This window comes from Podarcis cretensis, assembly GCF_951804945.1.
Source record: "Podarcis cretensis genome assembly, chromosome: 3".
Taxonomy (NCBI): Eukaryota; Metazoa; Chordata; class Lepidosauria; order Squamata; family Lacertidae; genus Podarcis; species Podarcis cretensis.
The window spans coordinates 39,253,080-39,279,711 of record NC_137172.1 but is presented as its reverse complement, the minus strand read 5'-3'; the positions used below and the strand labels follow the sequence as shown (position 1 = coordinate 39,279,711).

The 26,632-nt window shown below is 43.0% G+C and overlaps 1 protein-coding gene across 5 annotated transcripts in view; it reads right to left on the bottom strand.

Annotated features, from left to right (window-relative positions):
* Positions 1-26,632, bottom strand: part of MDGA1 (MAM domain containing glycosylphosphatidylinositol anchor 1) — a 248,235-nt gene that overhangs the window by 34,157 nt on the left and 187,446 nt on the right. For all 5 annotated transcript variants that reach the window (XR_013836862.1, XR_013836863.1, XM_079969201.1 and 2 more), the window contains exons 13-14: positions 16,810-16,962; positions 15,201-15,332 (exon numbers count right to left, since the gene is read on the bottom strand). Coding sequence is in view for 3 of the 5 variants with exons in the window: in XM_079969201.1 (XP_079825327.1) it covers positions 15,201-15,332; positions 16,810-16,962 (285 nt within the window). In the remaining 2 variants the exon portion in view is untranslated. The remainder of the gene's footprint in view (positions 1-15,200; positions 15,333-16,809; positions 16,963-26,632) is intronic.

Here is a 26,632-nt window from a genome sequence, read left to right as displayed (position 1 = left end):
GGTGCTTGCATTTAATATCCTAACCTAGAGCTTTGCAAACAGTGGTCTGCAAGCCTCTGGTAGTTCGTGAGCTTTATTCAGGTGGTACACAGAAAGGATCTAGAACCATCAAGTTGGAGTCCAGTAACATCTGGAGGGCACCAGGTTGGGGAAGACTGGACTGACAGCTGCACCAGCACTGGAGTGGCTAGTTGAAAAAGAGGACAAGACTCCTGTACCTTTTACAACTGCGTAGAAGAGTGAATTCCAGGAGGAGGAGTTCGTAGTGTAAGCCACAGCTGCAGAAATTTCCTCTTCTGAACAGCTATTGAAGATGCAGAATCCCTGCATCTTCTCCCACCTTGCCACCCTAGGCAGTGGTGTCTCTATTCTAAGAAAGGGAGCTCTCAATATGACTTGGTAGTCCTGGACCCTTAGGCGTTTTAGGGCAGTGTTGCTGTTTTTTCCAGTTCTCAGTGAATGTGAGGCACTTAAACGCCTTTGAAATGTTAGCAAAATCACGTCATGTAGGCATTTCATGCTTCACAACCAGCTAATTCACCTGCCTTTTTGGTTTACTCCTTCCTCCACAGCTGGATGGTAATTTCTGTTTGCTTGTTTAAAAAGAACCCCTCCCCCCTTGCACAACTTGAACGTGTGGATGGCACGCTCTTCAGGTGTGCTGTGCATCTTGAAATTTGTTTCTTAAGCTTGGTGGGCAATTATAATTTGCACATAGTGAAACAGATTAAAATAAGCAGAGATGCAGTGGTCAGGCTTCTGTTTTCTGGGATGAGGCAGCAAGCTTGGGAGATACAAAGGAGATGCCCGTATAGCTGTTCAAGCCATTAGTACACTGCACAGAAGACTACGAGGTGTCCTAGAAACACTGGAAGGGAAAGTGGACATGCAATTAGAACTCCAATTTTCCTCTTTATATCTCCTAAAGTGCCTAATAAGTTTTCCATCCAGAGATTTCAAGGACTGAATAAGTAATGAAATGCCTCAAGCCCTGGGGGGCAACCAGGCAGCAGTTATTAAGTCTTGCAGTTCTTCAACCTCCTGAAAAAGCAGCTGCCGTCTCTGGAAGGGACCACTCTCTCTGTCAGCACAGCCACTACTCATTGCTGCTGCGCATTCAGTTTAGGGGAGGGGGTTGCTTTGTTAATTATTTGATTTTTTAAATGGATTTTTTGTTTTGTTTTTGTGAACAGCCTTGGGAGGGCTGTGCCCTGAAAGGCGGGCTAGAAGTCATTTGAATAAGTAAATAAATGATAATACTCTGGGACTAGGGTTGGGGGAGAAATGCGATTCAATTTGCATTTGAAGGCCAGGTTACCTAATTCACACACTTGCTGAAACAACTCATGAACTGAGCCACAGCCCTCCTTTGACATTCACACTTGCCCAATTTTTGCAATGCAGTTCTCCAGTCAAGTAACGTGAATAAAAATGCATATATTGGGGTAATGCATGCCTATAAATGTGAAGATATAATACAAATGTTCATAATATTTTGCAAAATTAACATTCTATGACCTTTCAAATGTGTTTGTGGGAGGGAGAGTTATAGGTTTGTGTTGTTCTTGTTTTGAATAATATTTTGTGTTTTTATGCTGTGAATTGCCCCGAGATCTTCGGATGAAGGACGGTATAAATAAATAAATAAATAAATAAATAAATAAATAAATAACAACCACCTTGCAAAATTTTGTATATTGGGAGAAATCTTCACTAAAATCCTGGTGAATTTTTATGAGAACTTTTTTCTCTTTTAATGCAAACTGATGTGGAAACGTTGAGAATTCAAGACTGGGGAAAAAGAGAAACTGAGAGAATCTGAAATTGACATTTTCGTCTACCTCTGACTCAGATTTGAAACTCTGCATGAACATGAGTCACAGTGCAATAGTATGCATGTCTACACAGAAACAGGCTTCACTGAGGTCAATGAGACTTGTGCCAATTCACAGGCCAACCTCAGCAGGTACAGATTTTCCTCCTCTGAGATAGAAGTGGGTGAGCCAAGCCAAACTTCTGTTTTTATTACAAGCAACTCCCCACTTATGTAGAGGTTACATTCCAGTGCCCCACACATGTAAGTGAAAATCATGTTAATGAGAAGCATCCCCTAAACACCCTTTAAATGCCCTACCTGTTTCTGTCTCTAAAATAGTGCTCTCCAAAAATCAAAAATACTGTACCAAATATATCCACAACTGGAACTGAAGCTCTGGGGCCAGCAGGAGGCCAGAGGATGCGTGAGGCTGGAGGTCTTATGTATTTTAAAATACTGTGTAGTAATCTTGTGCATATAAGTTCCACTATATTCAATGGGTCTTACTCCCAGGTACCTGTGTATAGAATTGCAGCCTAGCAGCACAATTTATACATGCCTACTCAGAAGTAAGTCTCACTGATTATGATGGAGCTCATTCCTGGGTTAATGGGTATAGAACCACAGCCATAATCACCTTTTTATCTAAAAAGACTCTGCAGATAATATGCAACAAATCATCAACTGATAAACAGTAATAAAAAGTAATAAAATAAGCAAAAGATAACAGACCAACTATAAATATGTCTACTATCAGTGAAAAAATGCTACTTTAAAATGCCTAAATATATAATAAGAGGTTTAGCAGCATGCCTAAAGATCAGCAAAGATGTTGCCCTGTTCATACTGCATACTGTTAGCACGGGGTAAGGATGGAGGAAGGCAGGAATGGCAATTAAGGAGAGATGGCCTGATGGTAGCAAATGAAGATTAAAGGATTGGTTTGACTGAGTGAACGTGGCATGCAGGCAGCAACAACTAAATCCCTTTCCCTGGCCTGTTCACATGCTCTGCCTCCCACACTGGTTGCTTCTTGTACGCCAGCTTAACTGGCTCCTTTGCGTTCCAAAGCAAGACTGAAATAGTCCTGCCAAAGTCCATGTCTGGCATCGTCCTGCTTAAGATCTTGGGCAGCCAGGACTGTTAGGGATATCAGAGGTTTCAGACACGCATTGGCAAGCCACATACAAAAGCGTCAACAAAAATTTAGAGCATGGGGCAAAACATAGGTACCAGTCAGGAAACAAAGGTGGTGTTTTTTAATTTCAATAACTGATACTTGCATTTGCTTCTTAAACTACAATATCCTAGTATAGCCTACATAATATCCTAAAAAAATAAAAAAGCATCTCTTGATATTCCGGTGACTGAGGTTTGGGTGATACGTCACCCTAAATCCCTTGGTATGTTACTCAAAACAAACACACACAGCAGATGACAGAAAGAGGTTCTGGTGGCATTTCCAGTAGCTTCTAAAGGAGGGGAGGCTTCACTGCCCTTGCATTGCTCTCTGCCCTTCCCCGTGAGCAGCAGAAGACACATAAATTATGCAAATATATGCAAAATTACAATGCTTTCTTAGTATCGAGCAGAGAATCCAAAGCTTTGCATAGATTGCTGTGATGCATCGGTGCCTTTCTGGATGAATACTTGGGCAGATTATCAGGCACTGAAGAAGCAAACGGACTGGCCTGGAGAAGCAGGAGGAGATGTTTTGTTTTCATAGTTAAAAGAAGCTTACTTTGCATTTTTAAAAATGTGGTTTTTTTTTTTTTGCAATGCACATTCCACTACATATTGTCCAGAAAGGAGGGGTTTCAACATTAAAAATTAAAACCTGTTCAACATAGGGAAAAACATTCCTATCCCATTAAATCCAAGCTATCATTGTTTTATAATCTCAGTTGCCATAAAATGCTACATTCCAGAAAATTCAGTGTTCCGTGCTGGGAAGTAAAGCAAATGGGATGCCAGTGGCAGGCAGTGGGTTATCGCCATGTGTGACAGATATTGCCTCCCAAGTGCCCTGTGATAAGAAGTGCACTAAAAACAAAGATAATGCTAAGTGCTAAAAAACACATACTGCCCAACACTGAAAGCAGGCCAAGCAGCACAGTGGAGGATAATGGCTACCATTGTTTAAATGAATGAGCTGTTGGAAGCCCAGGAGGTGGGACTCCCTGAAAAGGGGAGAAGCGTGGCAGAGTCTGACATATAGTCCAAAAAGAGGCTGTTTCAGCATTTTAAACACTCTGAAATCCTCACTCCCCTGACCCCTGAAGGGAGCAGCTGGGCTATTTGATTCAGCTGCCACTGGCCATCAGTCCTGGCTGAAGAGGAAGAGCCAGGGGAGAAGAGGAAGAAAAAGAGTGACTGAGAGGAGGAATGGTGGAGGATGGGGATCCTTGTGTATGTGAGGGTGCATGTTTACTTGTGTGGGTGTTTGTGTGGGTGTTTACCATTTGCCCGAAAATAAATGTTGGAAATGTAATGAGACTGAAGGTACATTCTTTCAGCTTTGGTGGACATGCCCAAGGATTAAGACATTCTGGGAGATGATTTATAATGAAATGAAAAAGGTATTTAAATATACCTTTCTGAAGAAACCAGAGGCCTTTCTCCTGGGCATGGTCGGCCAATTGGTGCTAAAGAAGGGCAGAACTTTTTTTATGTATGCAACAACAGCAGCAAGAATACTCATCGCGAAATATTGGAAGACACAAGATTTACCCACCCGGGAAGAATGGCAGATGAAGCTGATGGACTATATGGAATTGGCGGAAATGACTGGCAGAATCCGAGACCAGGGAGAAGAGTCGGTGGAAGAAGATTGGAAAAAAATTAAAGATTATTTACAGAAATATTGTAAAATTAATGAGCTTTAGAAAATGGTGGAATGAAGTTATATGGCTTTGGCAGAAATGTTATAAGGAACTAGGTACAGATAGATTGTTAATGTATTAAAGGGAAAAAAACAAGGTTAGAATATGTTAAGATTAATTACAGGACAGAAAACAGAGGAAGATGGAAAGGAATTGCTGAAACAGTTAATTGAAGTGGAATACAAAAAGGGAAGCGTGAGGAAGTCAATGAAACAAGTGAATGAAAGCTAAAATTGAAAACATTGGAAGTGTTTTTAATTGTTTTTGTTTTGTTTTGTTAATTCAATGTTCTACATAGTGTTTTTGTTTTTGTATTGTATTATATTGATTTGTTTAATTTTTTTCCTTTATTTTTGTAATCTTTAAACTCTTAATAAATATTATTTTTTTACAAAAAAGAGAGGAGGAATGGTGGAGGACGGGGATCCTTGTGTATGTAAGGGTGTATGTTTACTTGTGTGGGTGTTTGTGTGGCCGGAGGAGTATCTGTGTGCTGTGGAGTGTTTGTGACCCCTGTCGTGCTCTGTGGGTGCATAAACTAAAATGGCAAAATGTAAGTTGGCAATGGGCACAATACAAACAAACTCAACAAATTATACCTCCTCACATCTAAAAGTCTGATGGAAGAGGTAATTATTCACCTGCCTCCTAAACGAGTATAATATTGAGGCTAGAGGTACCTCAGTGATCAGGTTGTTCCGAAGTTCTGGAGCAGCCACTGAGAAAGCCCTACTATGGGCCCCTGCCAACCTCATCCCTCACTGGGGCCACCAGATAGGCCTCTTGGGTTGACCTGAAAGACCAGACAGGTTGGTGTGGGAAAATATTAATGGCAGCTTGCCCCAAATCCCTGAGCAGACTCATATAGATGTTAAATAGGATGGGTGACAAGATCAAACCATGTGGTTTGATTTCTGATGGCATCCAAGGCTGAGGGTATGAGAGAAGCAAGACCTTCTTGAGATGTTAATGCTGTGAGCTGCTCCACTGTAGGCTCAGGTTGTATATATGTGTAAATAAATCATATATATATATCATAAAGACAGCACAGTCTCCACTGCCCTTTATTTCAAGGAAACTGAAGCCTGAAACCCCTTGAATATCACACCACTTGGCGACTGGGGTGCAACACTTATTCCATTCCATTCTATTCATTCTGCTTTTCAGCCCTCCAATATCTCATCGTTCAGCTTCTAAATCTATTGCACTGGACTTTCTGGGATAGTTAATAATAGTATTTATTATGTATAAAGTGCCTTAAGGACTAGGCACTGTATTATAACTACATAAAAAAGGAACAAATCTTGCCTGCAGGTTTATAACCTAAAGAAAGTGGAAATGCCTCTGAAAAGCTACATATTTGGAAGCATGAATATTTGCAAATAATCGCTTCATGGGTATACGATGTACAAATTTCAAGTATCAGTGATAAGGCATAGATATCATGTGTTGTTCTTGGAGATGCATTATATATTGTTTCTTTGTGCCTGTGTTCAACAACTTCAGCTTCTGTTTCATTGTTTTCTTGGTCTCTGCTCATCCATACCCACTAAACTAGCTCAGTAATTCTAGGGTGAGCGGCAATGTTGCATGAAAAGGTTGGATCTATGAAAGATGACACAGGCACTGTTTCTTCCCCCAGAACCATTCACTATTCTCAAATCAGTTGCATTCCCTATCCCTCTCAATGAAGCTTGTGTCAGAGAATTATAGCAGCATGGTAGGTGATATTCCCTAATGCTGCGAAGCAGATTTGGGGAGTATAGGAGGTTGCGGGGGCTAGAGAAGGAGAAGGACTGTTGCACAAGTTGTTTTGCTGCTGGGCAGACACAATTGGATGTTATCCGCTATGTGCATCTTTTTTTATCATTATTTTACACTATTAGAAATACAACCCAGCATTACCTCAATACAAAAACATCTACTGTTTCAAAATAATGACTGTGCCCATGACTATTATCGTTTATGATAAATGCAAAGCTCACTTAAAGCTATGGAAATGTTGTTACTGTTCTTCACAGTCTTTGGGCTGCCTTTTTAAGAGCCGTGCAGTCTGCTTCGCAAGCTAGTTAAGCTGGAGGCATTAAATTCAACACTCTCCCAGATTTACTTGTTTATAAAGCTTTGTACAAAAAGGATAGACGTACAATCAGCATTCTTCATTGCAGTTAGCGGTGTGTGTGTGTGTGTGTGTTTATGTGTGTGTAATGTGTGTGTAATGTGCAAGTCACTATCCCAGCTGCTAAAGTCAATGAAATACCCAGGAGGGAACAATCACTCATGTGATGATTACTAATTTTAAAAAGAAGAAAGGAAAATCCTATCAATGTATTAAAAGGTAGTTGGAGCAGGAAAAAAAAATAAATGCAAGAAATTACTCAGAGTTTGTGGTTCATCCATTTCCAATCCAGCTAATGCAAAGACTTTAGACTGATAGGAATCATGACACGTGAACAACTCACATAGCATGTTACTGTTCTGAGAGAAAAGGAAATGGGTAAGAGGAGGACTTCAGAGCACAACACCTGAAATTTTGTCACGTATGCCAGACTTCCCCAAGCTGATGCCCTCCAAATGTTTTGTTCTACAACTCCCATCAGTGCTAGCCAGCTGGCTGAGAGTGATGGGAGTTGTGGTCCAAAATGTCTGAAGGACCCCAAGTTCAGGAGGACTGACGAAGATCCTATTTGTGGCCATTTCTGGAAAATAACTAATGTGGTCCACTTTCTGAGACAATAAAATTACATCACTATGTGAGGAGTGTGACTACATTTAATTATTCTCTCTAATCAATGGAGTAAAGAGTTTTGTTGTGCCATAACAGCTCTGCTAATTGCTAGCTTTACCTAAACCTATACTGCCTACTGATCCAACCCTGTTTCACCTTATATCAGCTGCTTATTGGTCAATCCCTTGCATTCTCCATCCATCTTCTTTCTGACCTGTCCAATGGACTAGTGCAGGCATCCCCAACCTTCGGCCCTCCAGATGTTTTGGACTACAATTCCCATCATCCCTGACCACTGGTCCTGTTAGCTAGGGATCATGGGAGTTGTAGGCCAAAACATCTGGAGGGCTGCAGGTTGGGGATGCCTGGACTAGAGAATGAATGAAAGCATTTTTATCTCAACCATGCAATTTTTCTAAGAAGTTCAAGGCAGCTCCCATCAATCAAAACAGCATAAATAAATAAAACACTAGGAGCAATCAATTAAAACATATTACAAGCTACAGAAAAGAGGAAAGAGAGAAAATACCTCTACCAGCAGCATAAATCCACCCAACATTAAAAACCTGGGCAAACAGAAAATTCTTACTCCCGGGATGCTTAAAGCCAGGAAAACTTTGTGACAGGCAAGTGGCCTGTGGAAGAACACCTATTTTATTTATTTAGAAAATTTATAGACTGTTTAATCAGAAAACTCCTTTAGCAGTGTACACTCCAAGATTCAGACACCATGACAGAAATGGCTGTTTTCCTGGTTGCTACCCTCCCAACTTATGATGGTGGGCATACTTGGAGAAGGACCTTAGCTGATGATCCCAACAGATGGGCAAGATCATGTTTGACTTTGAGTGTCCAAGTTCCAAGCCACATAAAGCTTTCAAGGTTGAAGCCAACACCTTGAATTGTGCTTGCAAATGGATGGGAAGCCAGTGATTGCAAACATTTTCTGGACTTCCACTGCTACGCACTGAGCTCACCAAATACATGTTGAGTGGCAGTAGTTGATGTGCCCTTCAGAAGTTGACTAACTTTGGATTTATTACAAATTCCATTCTTGTTCAGTAAACAAGTTGCCCTCAGTAGCTGCCACTCTGCGGCACAGACTCCGAGATTTCAAGAAGCCTCCACTTTAGTTTCCTGTTATTTCAATTCCTCTGTGGATCACCAGCAAAGGGGAAAGTCTTAATTCAAAGATGGCAAGAGATGCAGAAAAGACGAGCAGAAACACCCAAAAGACAATGTGTGTGTGTGTGTGTGTGTGTGAGAGAGAGAGAGAGAGAGAGAGAGAGAGAGAATGAACAGCAGCCAAATAAATTAAAAGGAATGGGAATGGCCTCTAGAGAGCTCCCCTCCACCCGGCTGTCCGCTCAGCTGAGAGATATTCAACATCACCCTAGTCTGTTAGTTACTGAATATTTTATACTCCGGCTACAAACGCTCCATTTGTATTCTGTTTCTCTCTTTCGTCATATCTATTATAAACGAGCAGTGTCTGGGAACTCTCCCAGGGAAGATTTGCCTGGATGGCTATGGATATGTTATAGTCAAATTGTGGAGAGTAAACTAGCTTTTTGAGTCGTGCAGCAAAGAATGGGAGAGGAAAAAAGATAATAAGCGGGTTATTAAAAAATGAATACATGTCAAATTGTATGTAGTTTCATTCCACAGTGTAATAAGACTCATCCACACTATACTGGTGGGGTGTGTGTGTGTGTGTGTGTGTGTGTGTGTGTGAGAGAGAGAGAGAGAGAGAGAGAGAGAGAGAGAGAGAGAACGAACATCATGGCCTGCCTGATACACTAGCCATGGCACACAACTGCAAATGAATACAAGGCATTTGGGTTGTGGGTCCATGTAACTCTGCTTATGTTGAGCCTGCAATGGTTGTCTGTGTGATAACATGCCACACATCATTTAAGTTGCTAATGAAATGTGGAACTTGCTCATCTAAAAGCCATAGCTTGATCCACAGTAGAAAGGTCCATGAAGATACTTACGTTAACATGAAATTCAACACTCTTTCAGGTGGCAACTTCATCCTGTCCACATTATCTGCCATCACTAGAGTCCCATTGAGCAGGTTGAAGCAAAAGGACCTCTTGGAAGCCCCAGGAGGCTCTACGCAGCGTGACTTCTCTCTATGATCATAACGTGGAGCTTTTAGCCAGTGATTTTCCTTGGGTTAATTTGGATGGGATATTTTTCCTCCCCAGAAAAAATACATCCCCATAAAACACAGTATGATAGGGTGCACAATCTATGTGAATCTATGTGGGCCTTGCTTCTGTAAGCAGAAGCAAGCAGGACACTCGTTTCCTACTCAGCTCTTCCCTGCAACAGTCACGTCACATTCTGACAGGTAGCAACAGGAAGGGATGTGATACAGGTGATAAGAGGGGAATCTTATCAGGCCAATGTATGCTTTGGCTCAAAACATGAGACAAAACTGGCCCCATTTCTGAAATAATCATTGTAAATAAATTTTGCAGTGAGGCTTTCTGTGATGTGCAGGACTTCTGCATCAGCAGCACACTGAAGAATCCTCATGGTAGTATATAATGCATCTCTGTATGCCTCTCTCCCTCCCCATATGTGTGTATGGACATGTAAGAGGGAGATCGAGATGCTTCTGTATCTGGAACAGAGTCAAAGAATGAATGAACTGCCTAGTATTGCTAGGAGACCATTCCTTTTTTATGAACTATTCCCTGCTATGTTACATGTCTTTCCAGCTGTTTTCTGAAGCTAAATGTTCAGGACAGAAAAAGCAAGTACTTCTTCACAGCACATAGTTAAGCTATGGAATTTGTTCCCACAAGATGTAGTGATGACACCAACTTGGAGGACTTTATTAAAAGAGGATTAGACCAATTCATGGGGGACAAGGCTCCCTGTGGCTAGTAGCCAATATGGCTATGCTCTACCTCTACTGATGGAAAAAGTACACCCCTGAATGCCAGCTGCTGGGACTCATACATGAGGAGAGCGTTGTTGCACTCAGGTCGTGCTTGCTGACTGGCCATCTAATCTAGGAGGGCTTTTCTGGTCCAGCTTTCCCTTTACATATGCTCCAGCCATACCCACATTTCAACATACAGTTGGACGAAAATACACAGGGCCATCAGTTTTGTCCCTTTGTTATGTAGAAATTAAATATTTGAGTGACAGAAGGATTGGTGAAGTAGGAAACACATTTGAAAGCATCACACTTCTCTGCCTGTTTGTGTGATCACAACGCTATCCTGACAACTTAAGGAAGAGTTGGCTATTTTTAATTTAAACTGATAGGCTGCTGGTTGTCAGGATGACTAGCTGATATTCCTTTAAGAATGAATGAGGAGGATATTTTTTGAATGGAAAACCTGCTGGCAGAGTAGGGTCTGAGACTGCATAAGCAAGAAGCAAATTTGCAGGAAGCAATAGAGGGAAGCTGTGAGTTTTTAAAGAGGACTGTGAGTTGAAGACTGTGGTGGCTTCACACTGTTGCTTTGGGAACCTGATGCATGATGAGCAGTAGGGCTGTCTGCTTGCTTCCAAAATGCTCTGCTTCTGTATTTGTAAATAGATTTTTCAAAGAGACCATAAAGAGCAATACAAGGAAACAGACCCTGTAAGAGATGTATCTCAGTAACCTCCCGCTGCACAGGAAAGTGAAATGAGATGACCAAGCACCTTCTTGTTAACACCACATGTGTTTTAAGCTAAATGTGCTGACTGATTCACACAGCGTGTGTTACTATACTAGTTAAATCCAACAAAGTCTCGTTCTCAAATAATTCTTGCCATTACTATATGAGGCTGCCCCATCACTTTCCTTTGGGAGTGTTAACAAGGAAATGAACGAGTTGTTTGAAGCTAGGGAACAAAAGCTATCAGTGCCAGTGCCAGATACCCAGGGCTGTACTGGTACATTGCCTTGTCCTCCTTCCAAGGAAGTTTGCAGAATCCATCCGCTGGAAACTCCTTTTGACCCTTCCAGTTTCAAGTACCCCTTAAAAGCTCCCTTAGCAAGTGGAGCTTCTGTGTGATTTCTTGATGGGAGAATAACTGATGATGAACAGCGAGAATCTCTAGGCAGTGGTAATCAGCAACAACACACTAAATGAATGCTAGAGAATGCTACCTTTGAACATGTGTCAGTCAGATGCCTGAGGGAAAGAAAGAATAAGGACGGAGCTTAATAATGACCATCCCTCCCACCTACAACACAGAACCATATTTACTGGCATAAGATAATACAAAAATTATTATCTCTTACTATACTATAAGAAGAGTTAGCATGAACCATGTTTATCTCATGATAATTGAAGCCATTACTTGAGCAAGTGAAACTGCTATCACAAATCTATCTCTTATCACCTCAGGCAATTATCGAATAAGAGACAAGCTGAGAAGTGATCAAGGCAAGCTATCACATGTTTGTGCCACCTCACTCAGTTCATGGGGCATCCTGGCTTATTAGGAACATCCTGGCTTTGGTCCAGATATACTCACAAAATAAATGGAAGCAAGAATGATTAGAAACAGAAATGATGAATGCCATAGCACAACACAAAACAGAGAGAGAGAGAGAGAGAGAGAGAGAGAGAGAGAGAGAGAAGAAAGGAATGAAGGATCGAAGGAAATGAATTTAGATATTAGGATTGACCCAATTGATTCAATACTGCCAGTTGTGTTACAAGCTTAACTTTTAAAGGGCTGATAAAAATCTCTAATTTTCTTCATCTCTGACTGTACACCCTGTCTGGTTTCTAAATAATTCAAAATATATTCATGCTTTCCTTAGTGCACACCCTGGGAAACTCAAAACAACATTAAAGTAAAGCCAAAAGAATGCAGTCACCTTGCACGAAAACAGACTCTTGGTATTGCTACATGGAAGCAGAAAATAGAGAAAGCTACCTAAAATCACAATGGAGAATCAAGACATTGTAAAAGGGGGCATGATGATGGCGAACGTGGAAGAGGAGAAAAGGTGGATTTTGTGGGGTCAGAGGCGGTTCCACTGGGTTTCTTAGTAGTTGAAGTCAAAGCTAAATAGACTGTCAGCCCCAAACTGTCCCCAGCAGTGTCCATGCCATAATAATTTCAACATTCAACACCTCTGAGAAATCTCTGAACCATTGAGGGCAGCAGTGGTGGCAAATGGCATACTACCTTAATGGTGTCTTATGATATTCTCTTATGTGACACCACAACTCTGCTAAGAAATGTAGAAACAGCTCCCTTTTTCTGCAGCATTGCATATTAGCCAATCTTTTCCAATACAAGAAATACTATATATAAAAATCCCTTCCACAATGGCTGGAGGAACTGTTTGCTCAATGGATAGTTTAAGGATTAGCCAAGGGAAAGCCAAAATTAGCCAGATGTGAACAGGATGGTTGCCATACACTATACCCAGCCCTGGCTCAAACCTTTATCAAACAAACCTAGAAGACAACCATGATATAATGTAAAGTCAGAGCAACACAAACATCTGTCTCTGATGCTGGACAGAATGAGCCACCTATCAACTAGGCAGACATGGGTGTTCAGGTTAGTCACCAAAACATCAACTATGTAACTTCAGTAATAAGAACAATTATCATATTGACATGGGAACCTTCCTTATCCAGTCAGATCACTGGTACCTCTGGTTTTGAATAGTCTACAGCAGGGGTAGTTAACTTGTGGACCTCCAGAAGTCCCTTCTAGCATGGCCAAAGGTCAGGGATGTTGGGAGTTACAGTCCAGGAGCACCTGGAGGGACACACATTAGCCACTCCTGGTGTGCACTGACTGGCAGCAGTTCTCTGGGATTTCAGATGTGGTCTCCCCAAGCTGTAACAGGAGATGTTGGGGATTAAACCTGGGCCTTTTTGCATTTAAAGCAAGTGTTCTGCTGCTGAGCCATGGTTCCATCACTAGACGAATGCACAGCTTGCTGGAAAGCAGCTTACACTGAAATAATTAACGTATTTTTTGCTCTATAAGACTCACTTTTTCCCTCCTAAGAAGTAAGGGGAAATGTGTGTGCGTCTTATGGAGCGAATGCAGGCTGCGCAGCTATCCCAGAAGCCAGAACAGCAAGAGGGATTGCTGCTTTCACTGCACAGCGATCCCTCTTGCTGTTCTGGCTTCTGAGATTCAGAATCTTTTTTTTCTTGTTTTCTCCAAAAACTAGGTACATCTTGTGATCTGGTGCGTCTTATAGAGCGAAAAATACAGTACTTATCTAGAGCAGGTGTGGGGAAACCGTTGGTCCTTCAGATGTTGCCAGACTATAGCTCCAATCATCCCTGGTCATTGCCCACACCTGCTAGGGCAGATGGGAGTTGTAGTTGAGTCACCCCTGGAAGGCCAAAGATCCCCCACATCTGATTTAGAGAGTTTACTGGACCCTGCATCTGAGGACAATTCTCATCTCTTCCCTGTGAGAGGAGAACCAGCCTTAATGAAATTTCATGAGAGGAAAATGTTAATTAACTCACTTTAGCAGCCCCATTTACCAACAGGCAGACATACTCCTCCTGACTGGGTTCCGATTTCTCAGTCAGGCTCCAGTCCAGCAGGTGATTAATAACTTAGTGGGCTTTCAGAAAGACTGCATTTATTATTCAAATTAATGAAATTATAATCAAGAGGTGACAAATTAGCAATTGCTCCTTGACTGAATGTGGAAACTCATTAGGCACTTCTGTGGCATACGCCAAGTGCTACAGCTTCATCTTGGTGGCTGGAGACAGGAGGTGAAACAAGAGAAAGAGAAACAGCGGGCGGGAGGCTGCCCTTCAAAATGACTTTGCCCCATAAAACCAATTGCTTTTTTCACATTATTTTTGCCATCTTCCTGGGTCTCTTATTTACCCTCCTTAAATTAAAATAGCAACCAGGGAGTCCCTACTGATGCAACAACTGCCCTTGCTTAAACATTCCGTCTAAGCTCTTTCCAAACCACACCCCACAGTTATTTTCATAAATCAGTTTCTACCTACATCATATTCTAAAGTTTCAATAAAAGAGGTAGCAATGAAAAAGGATTGCCTGCACTATCTTAAGGAAAGACCAAAAATAAATAAATATGTGTGCAAGATTAGAGGATAACAGGAATTAATTTCATCAAAATCACGGCTCCAGCACAGAAAACAACAGCTGTCACAATCTTGGCTGACTTCTCCCTTTAAAAAATTCAAATCAATATCAGTTTTCTAGCACTCGTGATGCAGATACATGCCTGGAAATGTGAAGGATGTTCTTGCAAGACAGGTGTGGGGAACCTCTGGCCTTTCAGACTTTCTGAACTACAGCTTGCATCAGTCTCGGGAGGCTTGGCTAATGTTCAGAGATGATGAGAGTTGTAGCCCAGCAATACCTGGAGGCCAAAGATCCCCCACACCTGTTCTAAATGCTTGGAAACGAGGAGTGATCTGCACAGCTGGCTGCCCATGCTCCATATTGTGGTGTCACAGGGAATGGTTACCTGCCTTCCCAGAACACTTTACACAATCTCAACTGTGCACTACAGCATAAAACTAGGAAAGGGGTGTGTCAGGGTGAGGGGCGTAGACATATCCTAGGAGAGAGTCTGAGCTCCAACTCTGCTTTCCAAACAGCAAAATGAAAAGTGTTATTTGCCGAAACTGAACTTCAGTGCCAGGAAGCAAGAGCCATTAAGCACCAGCAGAAACCAGGTCTGGCATACCTTAAAGGAGGATTGTTTCCCCCATAATATTCAGTAAGCCCTTCTTCTCAAAGCATCCTTTCCCCCATCCTAGCCAAGAAGATCACTCACCAATGTGCTTCCCATACATGTGATAATAGAAGGAGACACAGAATCTGGCAGTCATGTTGTACATGGGGCTGATCAGCCTAGCCTTGTCGTTCTTCACCCGGGGTGCAGACGCCTCGATGAACATGTAGTAGCCTGAAGAGCAAGGAAACAAAGGTGGTGGGGAATGCAATGCATCATCACACCTCCTTCCAGGCCAACGTGGTGAGGAAAAGTATGCTCAGAAGGATTTAGAAAGGAAAACCAGCTACCTTTGGGGAGCTGAGTGAGAGCCAACCACATACTCTCCACCATTACTTCCCCACCAGTGTGCAATGGCAAAAGACACTTCACTGTTGGATGCAGCCTAGATAGCACTCTCTATTCACTCTGGGCAACAGCAAGGCCCCAAAGACTGGGTGAGTGTAAGAGGCAACAGGAGGTCAGCAGCTCCTCTAATTGTCCAGCTAAGCATCTTCTCATGGCCACAGTCCCTCCTGTTTCTTGCTGGCTTGTGGTGGCCTTCTTGGTGCCTTTGATTTTCTCTATCTTATTGTACACAGGTAGCTAGCGATGGGATGCTCACAGCGGCCCCAAACAGAATGTGCGCAGGATGGCAGATGGCCTCTGAGTTGGCAGGTTTAAAAGGTGGCTTGACTCAGCCCCGCTCCTCCAAATGATAATTGAGTGACACTGTTTTTAACATTGTAATCTCTTCTCAGAGGTGGCATGGATTGCATCCCAGAAGTACCTGGCCCCGGGAGTTGGAGATTTCAGTGGACTCCTGCTGCAGAAACCAGCCTGAACACTTCTGAGTGTTTAAACATGTCTCCCTCTCCACTTGCTTTTCTCCTCTGTGACTTCAAAGCAACTATCAATGGAACAAGGACATTTGGCAGCAGGCAATTAGCCAGTAACAAGGACTAATGCTCTCCTGATTCCCCTAAACAAAGCTGTGGGAATTTTAATTGGGTATTTAATGCGAATAAGAAACATGCAAATTAACTGCCTGCTCCCCATGCCCAATGCAGAGCAGGTGTGTGTGTGTGTGTGTGTGTGTGTGTGTGTGTGTGTGTGTAGAAAACCAATCTATTTTGTCCTCAGGTTCCAAGGCGGAGTATGATACTGAGAGCTAAATCTGTCTTGTAGAGGACTTGGCAAAAGCTAGAGACAACAATCCTTTCTATATTCTACAAAATTCCCAGAACAGTTCTTGTCACGTAGAGACCTCTGCTATGTGAGAATCTGAGGGTGCCGGGGGGGGGGGGAAGGGGATGGAATAGAGGGAGGGGTGAACAAAGGATTGCATTGTAGGGTGTTAGGACTTAACAGATGCTGCAATGTTTCTAGCTCCCAGCAAGAAAATGAGAGGAAGAAGTACTTAGATACGTGAGGGATGAAAACCTGGACGGGATTATTTCTGAGGAAGTAAATAAAAAGGGAGTGGAAGAAAATATGGACTGCTGATGGCTAGAGCCCCCTCCCTCTTTCTTAGTTCAGCATGGAGTGGTAAATATACAAGGGACTTTAATGTTTCCACACTCTCTCCCCACTAGAAATCTCATTGAGAAGGAGCCAGGACTGGGGGAGTGAATGGGCACAACTTTGCAAAGGAAGCTGGAAGTTCCATTACCTTCTGGTGTCCCACTGAAATCCATGGTTGGGCCTGTGTTGGCAGAGCGCTTGGGGTCGTGGGTCAGACCACTCTGACGAATCCAGTCAAAGTTGTCAGTTGTGTCTTGTGTATATCCACAGATCTTCTCATCCTCAAAGTGACAGGTGTTCCCTTGTAGTAGTAGTAACAACAACAACAACAACAACTTTATTATTATATACCCCACCCATCTGGCTGGGTTCCCCTAGCCACTCTGGACAGCTCACAGCATATATCAGAACATACTAAAACATTAAAAATAAAAAACTTCCCAATACAGGACTGCCTTCAGATGTTTTCTAAAAATCAGATTTATCTCCTTGACATCTGAAGGGAGGGTATTCCACAGGGAGGGCACCACTACCAAAAAGACCCTTCAGTGGACCTTCTGAAGGAAGGGAGGTTAACCAGAATGCCATATGCTAAAATATGAAAAAAGCAAGCAAACAAACATATACCAGTTATGGTTCTGCAGTGACGTGATAATAAAGCACAAAGAGCATCTTCATCACAAGGATGTAAGAAATGCCCTGCTGGCTCAGACCAAAGGCCCACACAGTCCACGTAACCTGACCTGACCTTCCACAAGATAGTGACTAGGAAGAACGTACACAAATGAGCTGAACGATCCCTTCTTTCCTTTTAAATCAATGGGTAAATGTGGGAGAGAGTAAAATCTATATACCAACAAGAAACTCCCTGCTTGTGTACAGATGTGCTGATAGAACACTTTGTGATCACATTGGTATGATTGATGTATCCAATTAAAGCAGGTAACATTTGTGTTTCAGAAATGCTTTTTGACATTTCCCCAGATGACTACTGAAATACAGAGACAACCCCTCTCCCACCCCACCCAACATCCCTTGCTCTCTGTGATGAAGCAATCTGTATACGGCATAATAATAATATTAATAATATAATATAATAATAATTTCATCATTTTAAGGATCAGAGAACTAGAGTCCAAGTGGTCCCCAAAGGGGGTTCATTCTTTGGTTTGCTAACACTGAAGCTACGGATACACTCAGCACATTGAAATATAGAAGTGTCAGAGCTTGATACCAAATGGGCGCATGTGTTCACATGGGGCTCCAACCCACAACCTTGAGATTAAGAGTCATTCTCTACTACTCACTGAGCTATCTCAGCATACACGGCTAAAAATATTGGAGGTGACCATTCTTGGTCTGGCTTTTCAGTGCTTCAGGCACATATACAATTCAAATCCTGGCTCTCCCAGTTTTCTTTGGACTCCATAATGCTAGGTGAAACAAGTGCATGTGTGAAAGCCTTCATGGAAAACATATACGTTTCCAGCTTTCTGCTTTCTCTCTCTTTTGGGTACTTCAGCCACATAGTGTTGAAGGGTACAGGCCAGGCCAGATTCCACACTAGGGTCTCCAAAGTAGGATGTGTGCCTAGCATTTTTTTAAAAATGTCTCTAGATTTTGTATGAGGAGTCTAGCCTGTGCCCACCCAGAGATGCTCTGTACCTGAAGGAATGGTTTGTAGAAGCTCTGGGCTGAAAGGTTGCCCCTGGTGAAGCTCTGCCGACTGCTGAAGCACGGAGGGCCCCATGGAAACTCGGCTAGAGAGTTCCTGCAAGTGAACACAGCCAAAGGGAGCTTGGCTGGCTACTTAACTGCTAATTAACCCTGACTAAGTGCTCTCTACTCGGTCCATTCATTTCTAATTAGCATCCTAATCCAAATTAGCCACCGTTTGTAATACTGAGTGCTGGGGACTGCCCAGCATCTGGAGCTAGAGGAGAAAAGGAGGCAGGAGATCTGAGACTCTGGGATTCGCAATAACAGTCTCTGTGGTTTATTTGATCTGTTCTGTGTCCAGATCTGAAAGGCAGGAGCTGAGGCGCGACTGCAGCTGCTTAGCAGCTCTTCCAAGGCGTTATGTGAATGAGATGGCTGAGCTCCAGTTCTAGCAGTGCCGATCAAGTCACACATGGGAGTCCTTCAGCACAGAAAAGGCTGTCGCACAAGGCTTGGTCATTTCAGCAAGCTACTTAACTCTGGCCAGAGGTTGTTGCACTTGGCTTCCAGATCTAAGCCACAATTCCAGCAAACTCAAAAGAAACCCCTATAATCATAGAGTACCACGCCTTTGAAGGCCATCTAATTCAAACAACTTACACTCTGCCCATCTCCAGCAAGCTAGCACTCAATGCAAATTAATTCCCTGTCCTCCACACCAGTTTCACAGATTTCAATTCAAATTAAAGCAAAGTAAAACAAATAGGAAAGTTGAGGTTAATGCAGAGCAGAACTAAGGCCACCTTGTTGTTTAGTCGTGTCCCCATGGACCAGAGCACGCCAGGCCCTCCTGTCTTCCACTGCCTCCCGCAGTTTGGTCAGACTCATGTTTGTAGCTTTGAAGACTCATGTTTGTAGCTTTGAAGACACTATCCAACCATCTCGTCCTCTGTCGTCCCCTTCTCCTTGTGCCCTCCATCTTTCCCAACATCAGGGTCTTTTCCAGGGAGTCTTCTCTTCTCATGAGGTGGCCAAAGTATTGGAGCCTCAGTTTCACGATCTGTCCTTCCAGGGAGCACTCAGGGCTGATTTCCTTCAGAATGGATAGGTTTGATCTTCTTGCAGTCCATGGGACTCTCAAGAGTCTCCTCTAGCGCCATAATTCAAAAGCATCAATTCTTCAACAATCAGACTTCTTTATGGTCCAGCTCTCACTTCCATACATCACTACTGGGAAAACCATAGCTTTTACTAAGGCCACCTATCTCCAGTCAAATTTTTGAAAATATTATCATTTGAGAACCTTTGACAAGGCATGATGACCTCATTTGACCACACCACACATTTAGCCACCCTCAATACGGACCAGAGACTGCACGAGCAAAACAGTGCTCTTAGCACTGGACCAGGAACCTTGGACACAGCACCGAACAGATGGTGAACCATACAAGCAAAGGGACCACCAATATCGAGGGACCAAATCTTCTTTATGATTTGGAAGGGGAGGAAGTTCTAATTTGGTCCCACTCTTCCCAAACAAGTTGCCAGCACTGTTAAAAGCTGATAGTTCCCACTGTCTGTTGCTTGGCTAGAGGAGCAGAGATATATCCCAACAGCCCATTGTTGTATCTTTGAACTGAGCATTTATGCACGTCGTACAGCCAGCTGTTTCATTCTTATCTGCATCTTAGGGCAGAGGTCTGCTGTGTATCTTCAGAAGATGGCATTCAACAAAGTTATTTGGCTAGCTGAAGGATTAGTACTAGCACAACAGGTTTTTCTCTTGCGGGACCAGTGAGTCCGGGTCACTGGGGGATGGAGTGCGCAAAGGAGTACTAAGGACAAGACAAAATAGCTTGGGGATCAAATGGCCATGACTTTATCGATTACAGATGTCAGTAGGTTTTGGCATAGGCATTGGGTGTGTATCCTGAATCACCCAGCTCATCTGCTGGGTGATTATTCCTTCAGGGTTGATCCTGGGTTTTAGGATCATCCTATGATGCAGGTGGCGCTGTGGGTTAAAGCCTCAGCGCCTAGGGCTTGCCGATCGAAAGGTCGGCGGTTCGAATCCCTGCGGCGGGGTGCGCTCCCGCTGCTCGGTCCCAGCGCCTGCCAACCTAGCAGTTCGAAAGCACCTCCGGGTGCAAGTAGATAAATAGGGACCGCTTACCAGCGGGAAGGTAAACGGCGTTTCCGTGTGCGGCTCTGGCTCTGGCTCTGGCCAGAGCAGCGATGTCACGCTGGCCACGTGACCCGGAAGTGTCTGCGGACAGCGCTGGCCCCTGGCCTCTTAAGTGAGATGGGCGCACAACCCCAGAGTCTGTCAAGACTGGCCCGTACGGGCAGGGGTACCTTTACCTTTACCTTTATGATGTGAATCAATTCCAGGATTTTTTTTGAGGGTGCCATCTTAGGGTGTTATATAGCCCATTAGCCCCCGTTTCGGCGTTTGTACAAAATACGTCCCCCTGGATCCCTTTAACAGGGCACCCTGAAAATCTCACTGATGTACTGGGGGTGCTATTGTGAGCCACCGCATCTGCCAGACTAAGGAACCGACCCAATGCTCACTGTGCTGCTGAGTGTGAGCCCTTATTGGTCAGAGAGGAGAATGTTGCATTGCACAAGGAGAAATCCTTGCATGGATGGAACATTCACCTTAGCACTGTGTTGCACGCAACCCATCATCTTTGCTTTACAGCACATGGTCTTGAATTAGCTGAACTGCAAGAAAGAAGACGGGTGCAATTACAAATCCCTTCACTTGAACCTTCTGGGCCATAACATAGCATCTGTTTAGCAACACACAGGAACAACTCATTAAAATTGTGGAAGGGGGAAATTAAGGAGGCAGAATGTAATCAACAGGACTGGAATATGGTCAGGTTATTAGCGTAGGGCATTCTAAATCCATTTACAAGTTGAAAGAAAGATAAATAAGTGAATTCTGAGAACTTTGTTAGGGATCCTAACAGTCAAACAGTCAAATTGGGAGTAATCTCTGAGAATTAGATTTTGTTTTGTTCTGGTCAGGCTTGTGGATGTATAATCTCAAGGGGCCTGTGAAATAAGTGTTCTCCCCACCACCCTGTCTCAGTCTCTTTGGGTAGATGATACTCAATGCCTAGCTCTTACCCACTCCACGTACTTGCCCTAACAACATTAAGCATGAACATCGTATTAACCAAAGAGAAAATGGATGAAGAAATAATTACATTAAGCGATTCTCTGAGCCTGTAAATTAATCAACATTATGTACCCCTTGATCAGGCTGCCATGGACATTAATCATATAATCTTTGCCTTTCATTCAAGAGTGTGAGACATTCACACCTAAGATTTTATGTAGGCAACCATGTGTAATGGTTCTCTCACTCTAATAAGCCCACCTCCCAAATTCACCACGAAGAGCAGTTGTGGAATTCAGTGTGGGATGAGAAAGAGAGAGAGCGGACAGGTAGGGCATTCAGCTGACTGCTAAAAGGCTCACATGCTAGCTGAAGATGGCACATATAATTCATGGCTTCCTTTTGCTTTTAAAACAGACACAAGAGAAATGAGCCCACTTCATGGCACCAGAATGGCCAAAGAGCATTGGGTTGATATATAGGTGCCTCCATATAGGGCTCTTGCCAGTTTGGGTGTAACAACAGATTGAGAGGCAACTTGTGCATGTGTGCGCACGCACACACACATATGTACACATATATGCATTCAATTTTGGGGCAGGATTTTAACTAGAATCCCTCCCCTCCTCCCTCCTCTGAAATTAGCAGTCTCCTGAGGCTGTTTTTGGTAAATGTGGAGAATGGGAAAAGAAAAGCAATGTGGGTGGTCAGCTAGGGCTTTAAAATGCACCTCCTGGGAAGGAGGGATTTTCTCCTGGGAAGTCTGATTTTACATGTGGACATTTTAAATACACTGAAACGGAGCAGCTTGTTTGAAAAAGAACACCACCAAAGCAGCACAAGGGACTCTGGGATATTCCAGAGTATGATCTCAGTGCTGGCTTGCTTATTTATTTATTATTAAATAATATTATAAATAATAGCCAGATAGGCTTTCAGGGCAGTTTCACAACAATAAAATCAATGCGATATACAAAAATCACGGTGCACATGGTGCATCACAGCTATGCACAATGTCTGGTTGGGAGGCTGGCTGCCGGCCCCATGTATGCTGCCCTAAGCTCATCACAGGATACAAATGTAACAGATACATAACTAATTGTGAGGGGCATCTCACATTTGGCAAGAATCCTCTCTGCTTTGCAAGCGTGGTGTGGCTGAAATGTGTGAATAGGCGAGCCTTTGCCAAGTCAATTAAGAAAAGAAAAGCTGTTGCACGCACTCAAAGATACAAAATATTCCTCATAATGAAAGAGGTTAGGTATGCGCTTTCAAGCTGCTGGTTTCTTGGGGTTGGCATGTGTTTTCTTAACAGAGGATAGCCCTCCTATTTGAAGGGCTGCCTAGTCCAAGTTCATCTTAAAGATAAAGAACCGCAAGAAGGGAAGATCTTGAAGATGCAGATGGTGTGCACCTGGAAAGCAGACTGAGCACACACACCTGTCTCCAGTGTCCACCAGTGGTTTTCCTTACTCTAGTAAGATGCACTGTTGCAGCAATTATTTCCAAATCATATCCATACATATGCATGCTTTTTTGATGACACATTTCCTTTTTGTGTGTGAAGATACACAAGCAGCCACCTTAAGGTTTCTAGATAAATAAAGGTAAAGGTAAAGGTACCCCTGCCCGTACGGGCCAGTCTTGACAGACTCTGGGGTTGTGCTCCCATCTCACTCAAGAGGCCAGGGGCCAGCGCTGTCCGGAGACACTTCCGGGTCACGTGGCCAGCGTGACAAAGCTGCATCTGGCGAGCCAGAGCTGCACACGGAAATGCCGTTTACCTTCCCGCTGGTAAGCGGTCCCTATTTATCTACTTGCACCCGGAGGTGCTTTCGAACTGCTAGGTTGGCAGGCGCTGGGACCGAGCAGCGGGAGCGCACCCCGCCGCAGGGATTCGAACCGCTGACCTTTCGATCGGCAAGTCCTAGGCGCTGAGGCTTTAACCCACAGCGCCACCTGCGTCCCTCTAGATAAATACTTGGTAATGAATACCAAACATGTACATAGTAAAATAAAATGAAAGTAAAATGCAACTTACTAAACTGATCTTACTAAACTGTCCCCAAAAAATTCTTTTCGCAGCATGATGGAGAGTCTACAATCAAGCTGCCAACTGCTTTTGTACCTCAACAACCTAAACTCTGGAAACGATGGAATCCAAGGCTGGGCCTTCTGTGCTGGGCTCAGCAGTCACAGAGGGCTCAACGGCATAAGGCAGCTTGTAAGATATGCAGGATCCAATCATGCTGAGGTTTAAAGGAAAGTTGGACTCAACAAACCCACCTGCTTTTGCGGGACCCCTTGCTCAGTAACTTAAGAGGATGCAAAATTCAAAAGCTGCACCATATTCCCAGTTCTTTATACAGTCCTGGTTTACTTTTTTTCTGAATAAAGAAGTACTAACTTTATCTATATGGCACAATTATATGGCTAAACTCAGCACAGCTTCCTGCAACTGTCCTAAATAATCTTCTTCTGTTAGCATCACACTGTTCATCTTGCACACCTGGGATCTGATATTTTGAAGATAATGTGAGCTTATTATAGTTCAACAAAAGTCAATATGAACATTAAGAATAGAGTCTCTAACATTAAGTACCTGGGCCAAATCTTGAGAAACTTGGCCTCTAGCTCAGGTGGCCTCAATGGATGATAAGTCAATGTCTATTATTCTTTATATCTATTACAGCGGCTAACAAAAGTAAATGCCACACTTCTGAATATTCCATCTTGGCTACAGCAACCTTTGATCCACATCAGAACAACAGGGGAAGGTGGTCGGCAAAACATTTTGCTTTAGGGCTTCAATAGCTCTTTTTTTGTTAGTCGCTGTAATAAATATAATCGCATTGTTCTAGCATCCAAAGCAAATTTGTCCAAAGTGCTGTTTGACAATTTCGTCCCTTGCCTCTTTTTCTCTCTCAAGTTGCTTAAATTGTGAGCCTGAAGGCAATGACCTGGTTTGTTTATTTGTGCACAGTGCCTAGCATGTATTAGGGACTTTATTAATATTAAATGTTAATGGTGAAGGTGATGAAAACGGAGCCTCCAAAATCCCCTGAATCTAAAGTTATTTGCCCTGTATACTGTCTCTGTGCATGGTAAGCAACTATAGATGGCTATATGGGTTATGAAATTCCTTAAAGGATTTGCTTCTAGATTTCATCAATATGCAGGTAGCACTCAGTTCTATTTTTCCATATAGCCTAATTTAGAGACCAGTGTCTGGAGGCAATAATGGCTTGAATGAGGGCCAATAAACTGAATATGAGTCCTGATAACGAAAGGTACTGTTGATTGGTGGTTACTAGTGTTCTCCTTGATTCCACATATATGTGGCCTGGCAGTGGTGACTCAGGGGTGAGAAACAGTCACCTGGACAGGGCCAGGAAACAAAAACTTCACCAGACAAGCGCCAAATACAAGTAAGAGAATGTAAGAAATAATACAGTGTGGGAGTAGTGATGCAATTTTCTGAAAATTTCGATGTTGAGCTTAACTGCAGATTTTTTCCTTCATCTCAACAAACATTTCTAACATATTAAATGCATTATTATACAAGTTTCTGTATTTTCTTAAAGTAACCAACATACGAAGAATTATATAAAATAATGCATATGTTGTTGTTTAGTCGTTTAGTCATGTCCGACTCTTCGTGACCCCATGGACCAGAGAACGCCAGGCACTCCTGTCCTCCACTGCCCCCCGCAGCTTGGCCAGACTCATGCTGGTAACCTCGAAAACACTATCCAATCATCTCGTCCTCTGTCGCCCCCTTCTCCTTGTGCCCTCCATCTTTCCCAACATCAGGGTCTTCTCCAGGGAGTCTTCTCTTCTCATGAGGTGGCCAAAGTACTGGAGCCTCAGCTTCACAATCTGTCCTTCCAGTGAGCACTCAGGGCTGATTTCCTTCAGAATGGAGAGGTTTGATCTTCTTGCAGTCCATGGGACTCTCAAGAGTCTCCTCCAGCACCATAATTCAAAAGCATCAATTCTTCGGCGATCAGCCTTCTTTATGGTCCAGCTCTCACTTCCATACATCACTACTGGGAAAACCATAGCTTTAACTATACGGACCTTTGTTGGCAAGGTGATGTCTCTACTTCTCAAGATGCTGTCTAGGCCTGTCATTGCCCTTCTCCCAAGAAGCAGGCGTCTTTTAATTTCGTGGCTGCTGTCACCATCTGCAGTGATCATGGAGCCCAAGAAAGTAAAATCTCTCACTGCCTCCATTTCTTCCCCTTCTATTTGCCAGGAGGTGATGGGACCAGTAGCCATGATCTTCGTTTTTTTGATGTTGAGCTTCAGACCATATTTTGCACTCTCCTCTTTCACCCTCAATAAAAGGTTCTTTAATTCCTCCTCACTTTCTGCCATCAAGGTTGTGTCATCTGCATATCTGAGGTTGTTGATATTTCTTCCGGCAATCTTAATTCCGGCTAGGGATTCATCCAGCCCAGCCTTTCGCATGATGAATTCTGCATATAAGTTAAATAAGCAGGGAGACAAAATGCAGCCTTGTCGTACTCCTTTCCCAATTTTGAACCAGTCAGTTGTTCCATATCCAGTTCTAACTGTAGCTTCTTGTCCCACATAGAGATTTCTCAGGAGACAAATGAGGTGATCAGGCACTCCCATTTCTTTAAGAACTTGCCATAGTTTGCCATGGTCGACACAGTCAAAGGCTTTTGCATAGTCAATGAAGCAGAAGTAAATGTCTTTCTGGAACTCTCTAGCTTTCTCCATAATAATGCATATAACTGTATATAAAATAATTGTGTGTTAATGCAGGGTACCATATTACATATCTAAGTATTTTTTGTGTATGTGTTTGTTGATAAATAGTTGGATTTAAAAGGAAAAGAAAAATTGGCAATGCATGAGGTGCTTGATGCAAGAGGTGGTCCGATTTGGACAAAGTGCATTGGGCTGGATCCGCCAAATTCCATGTATAAATCCATTTAAAATTGATTCCTCCTCCATTCCTATGAGGAAGACACAGTTTCCATGGTCAGACACAAACGTTTGAAATAAATTTGTGGTCCGATTAAGCCTTGGCTCAGGTCAAGTGCTGATGCTAATTTTTCTACATTCCTGTGGCAGTGACCAGACCACACATTTAAGCATAGCTGAATATTAAAATTGCTTAGAAGGGTCAGCCATATAATTTCTGCATGGC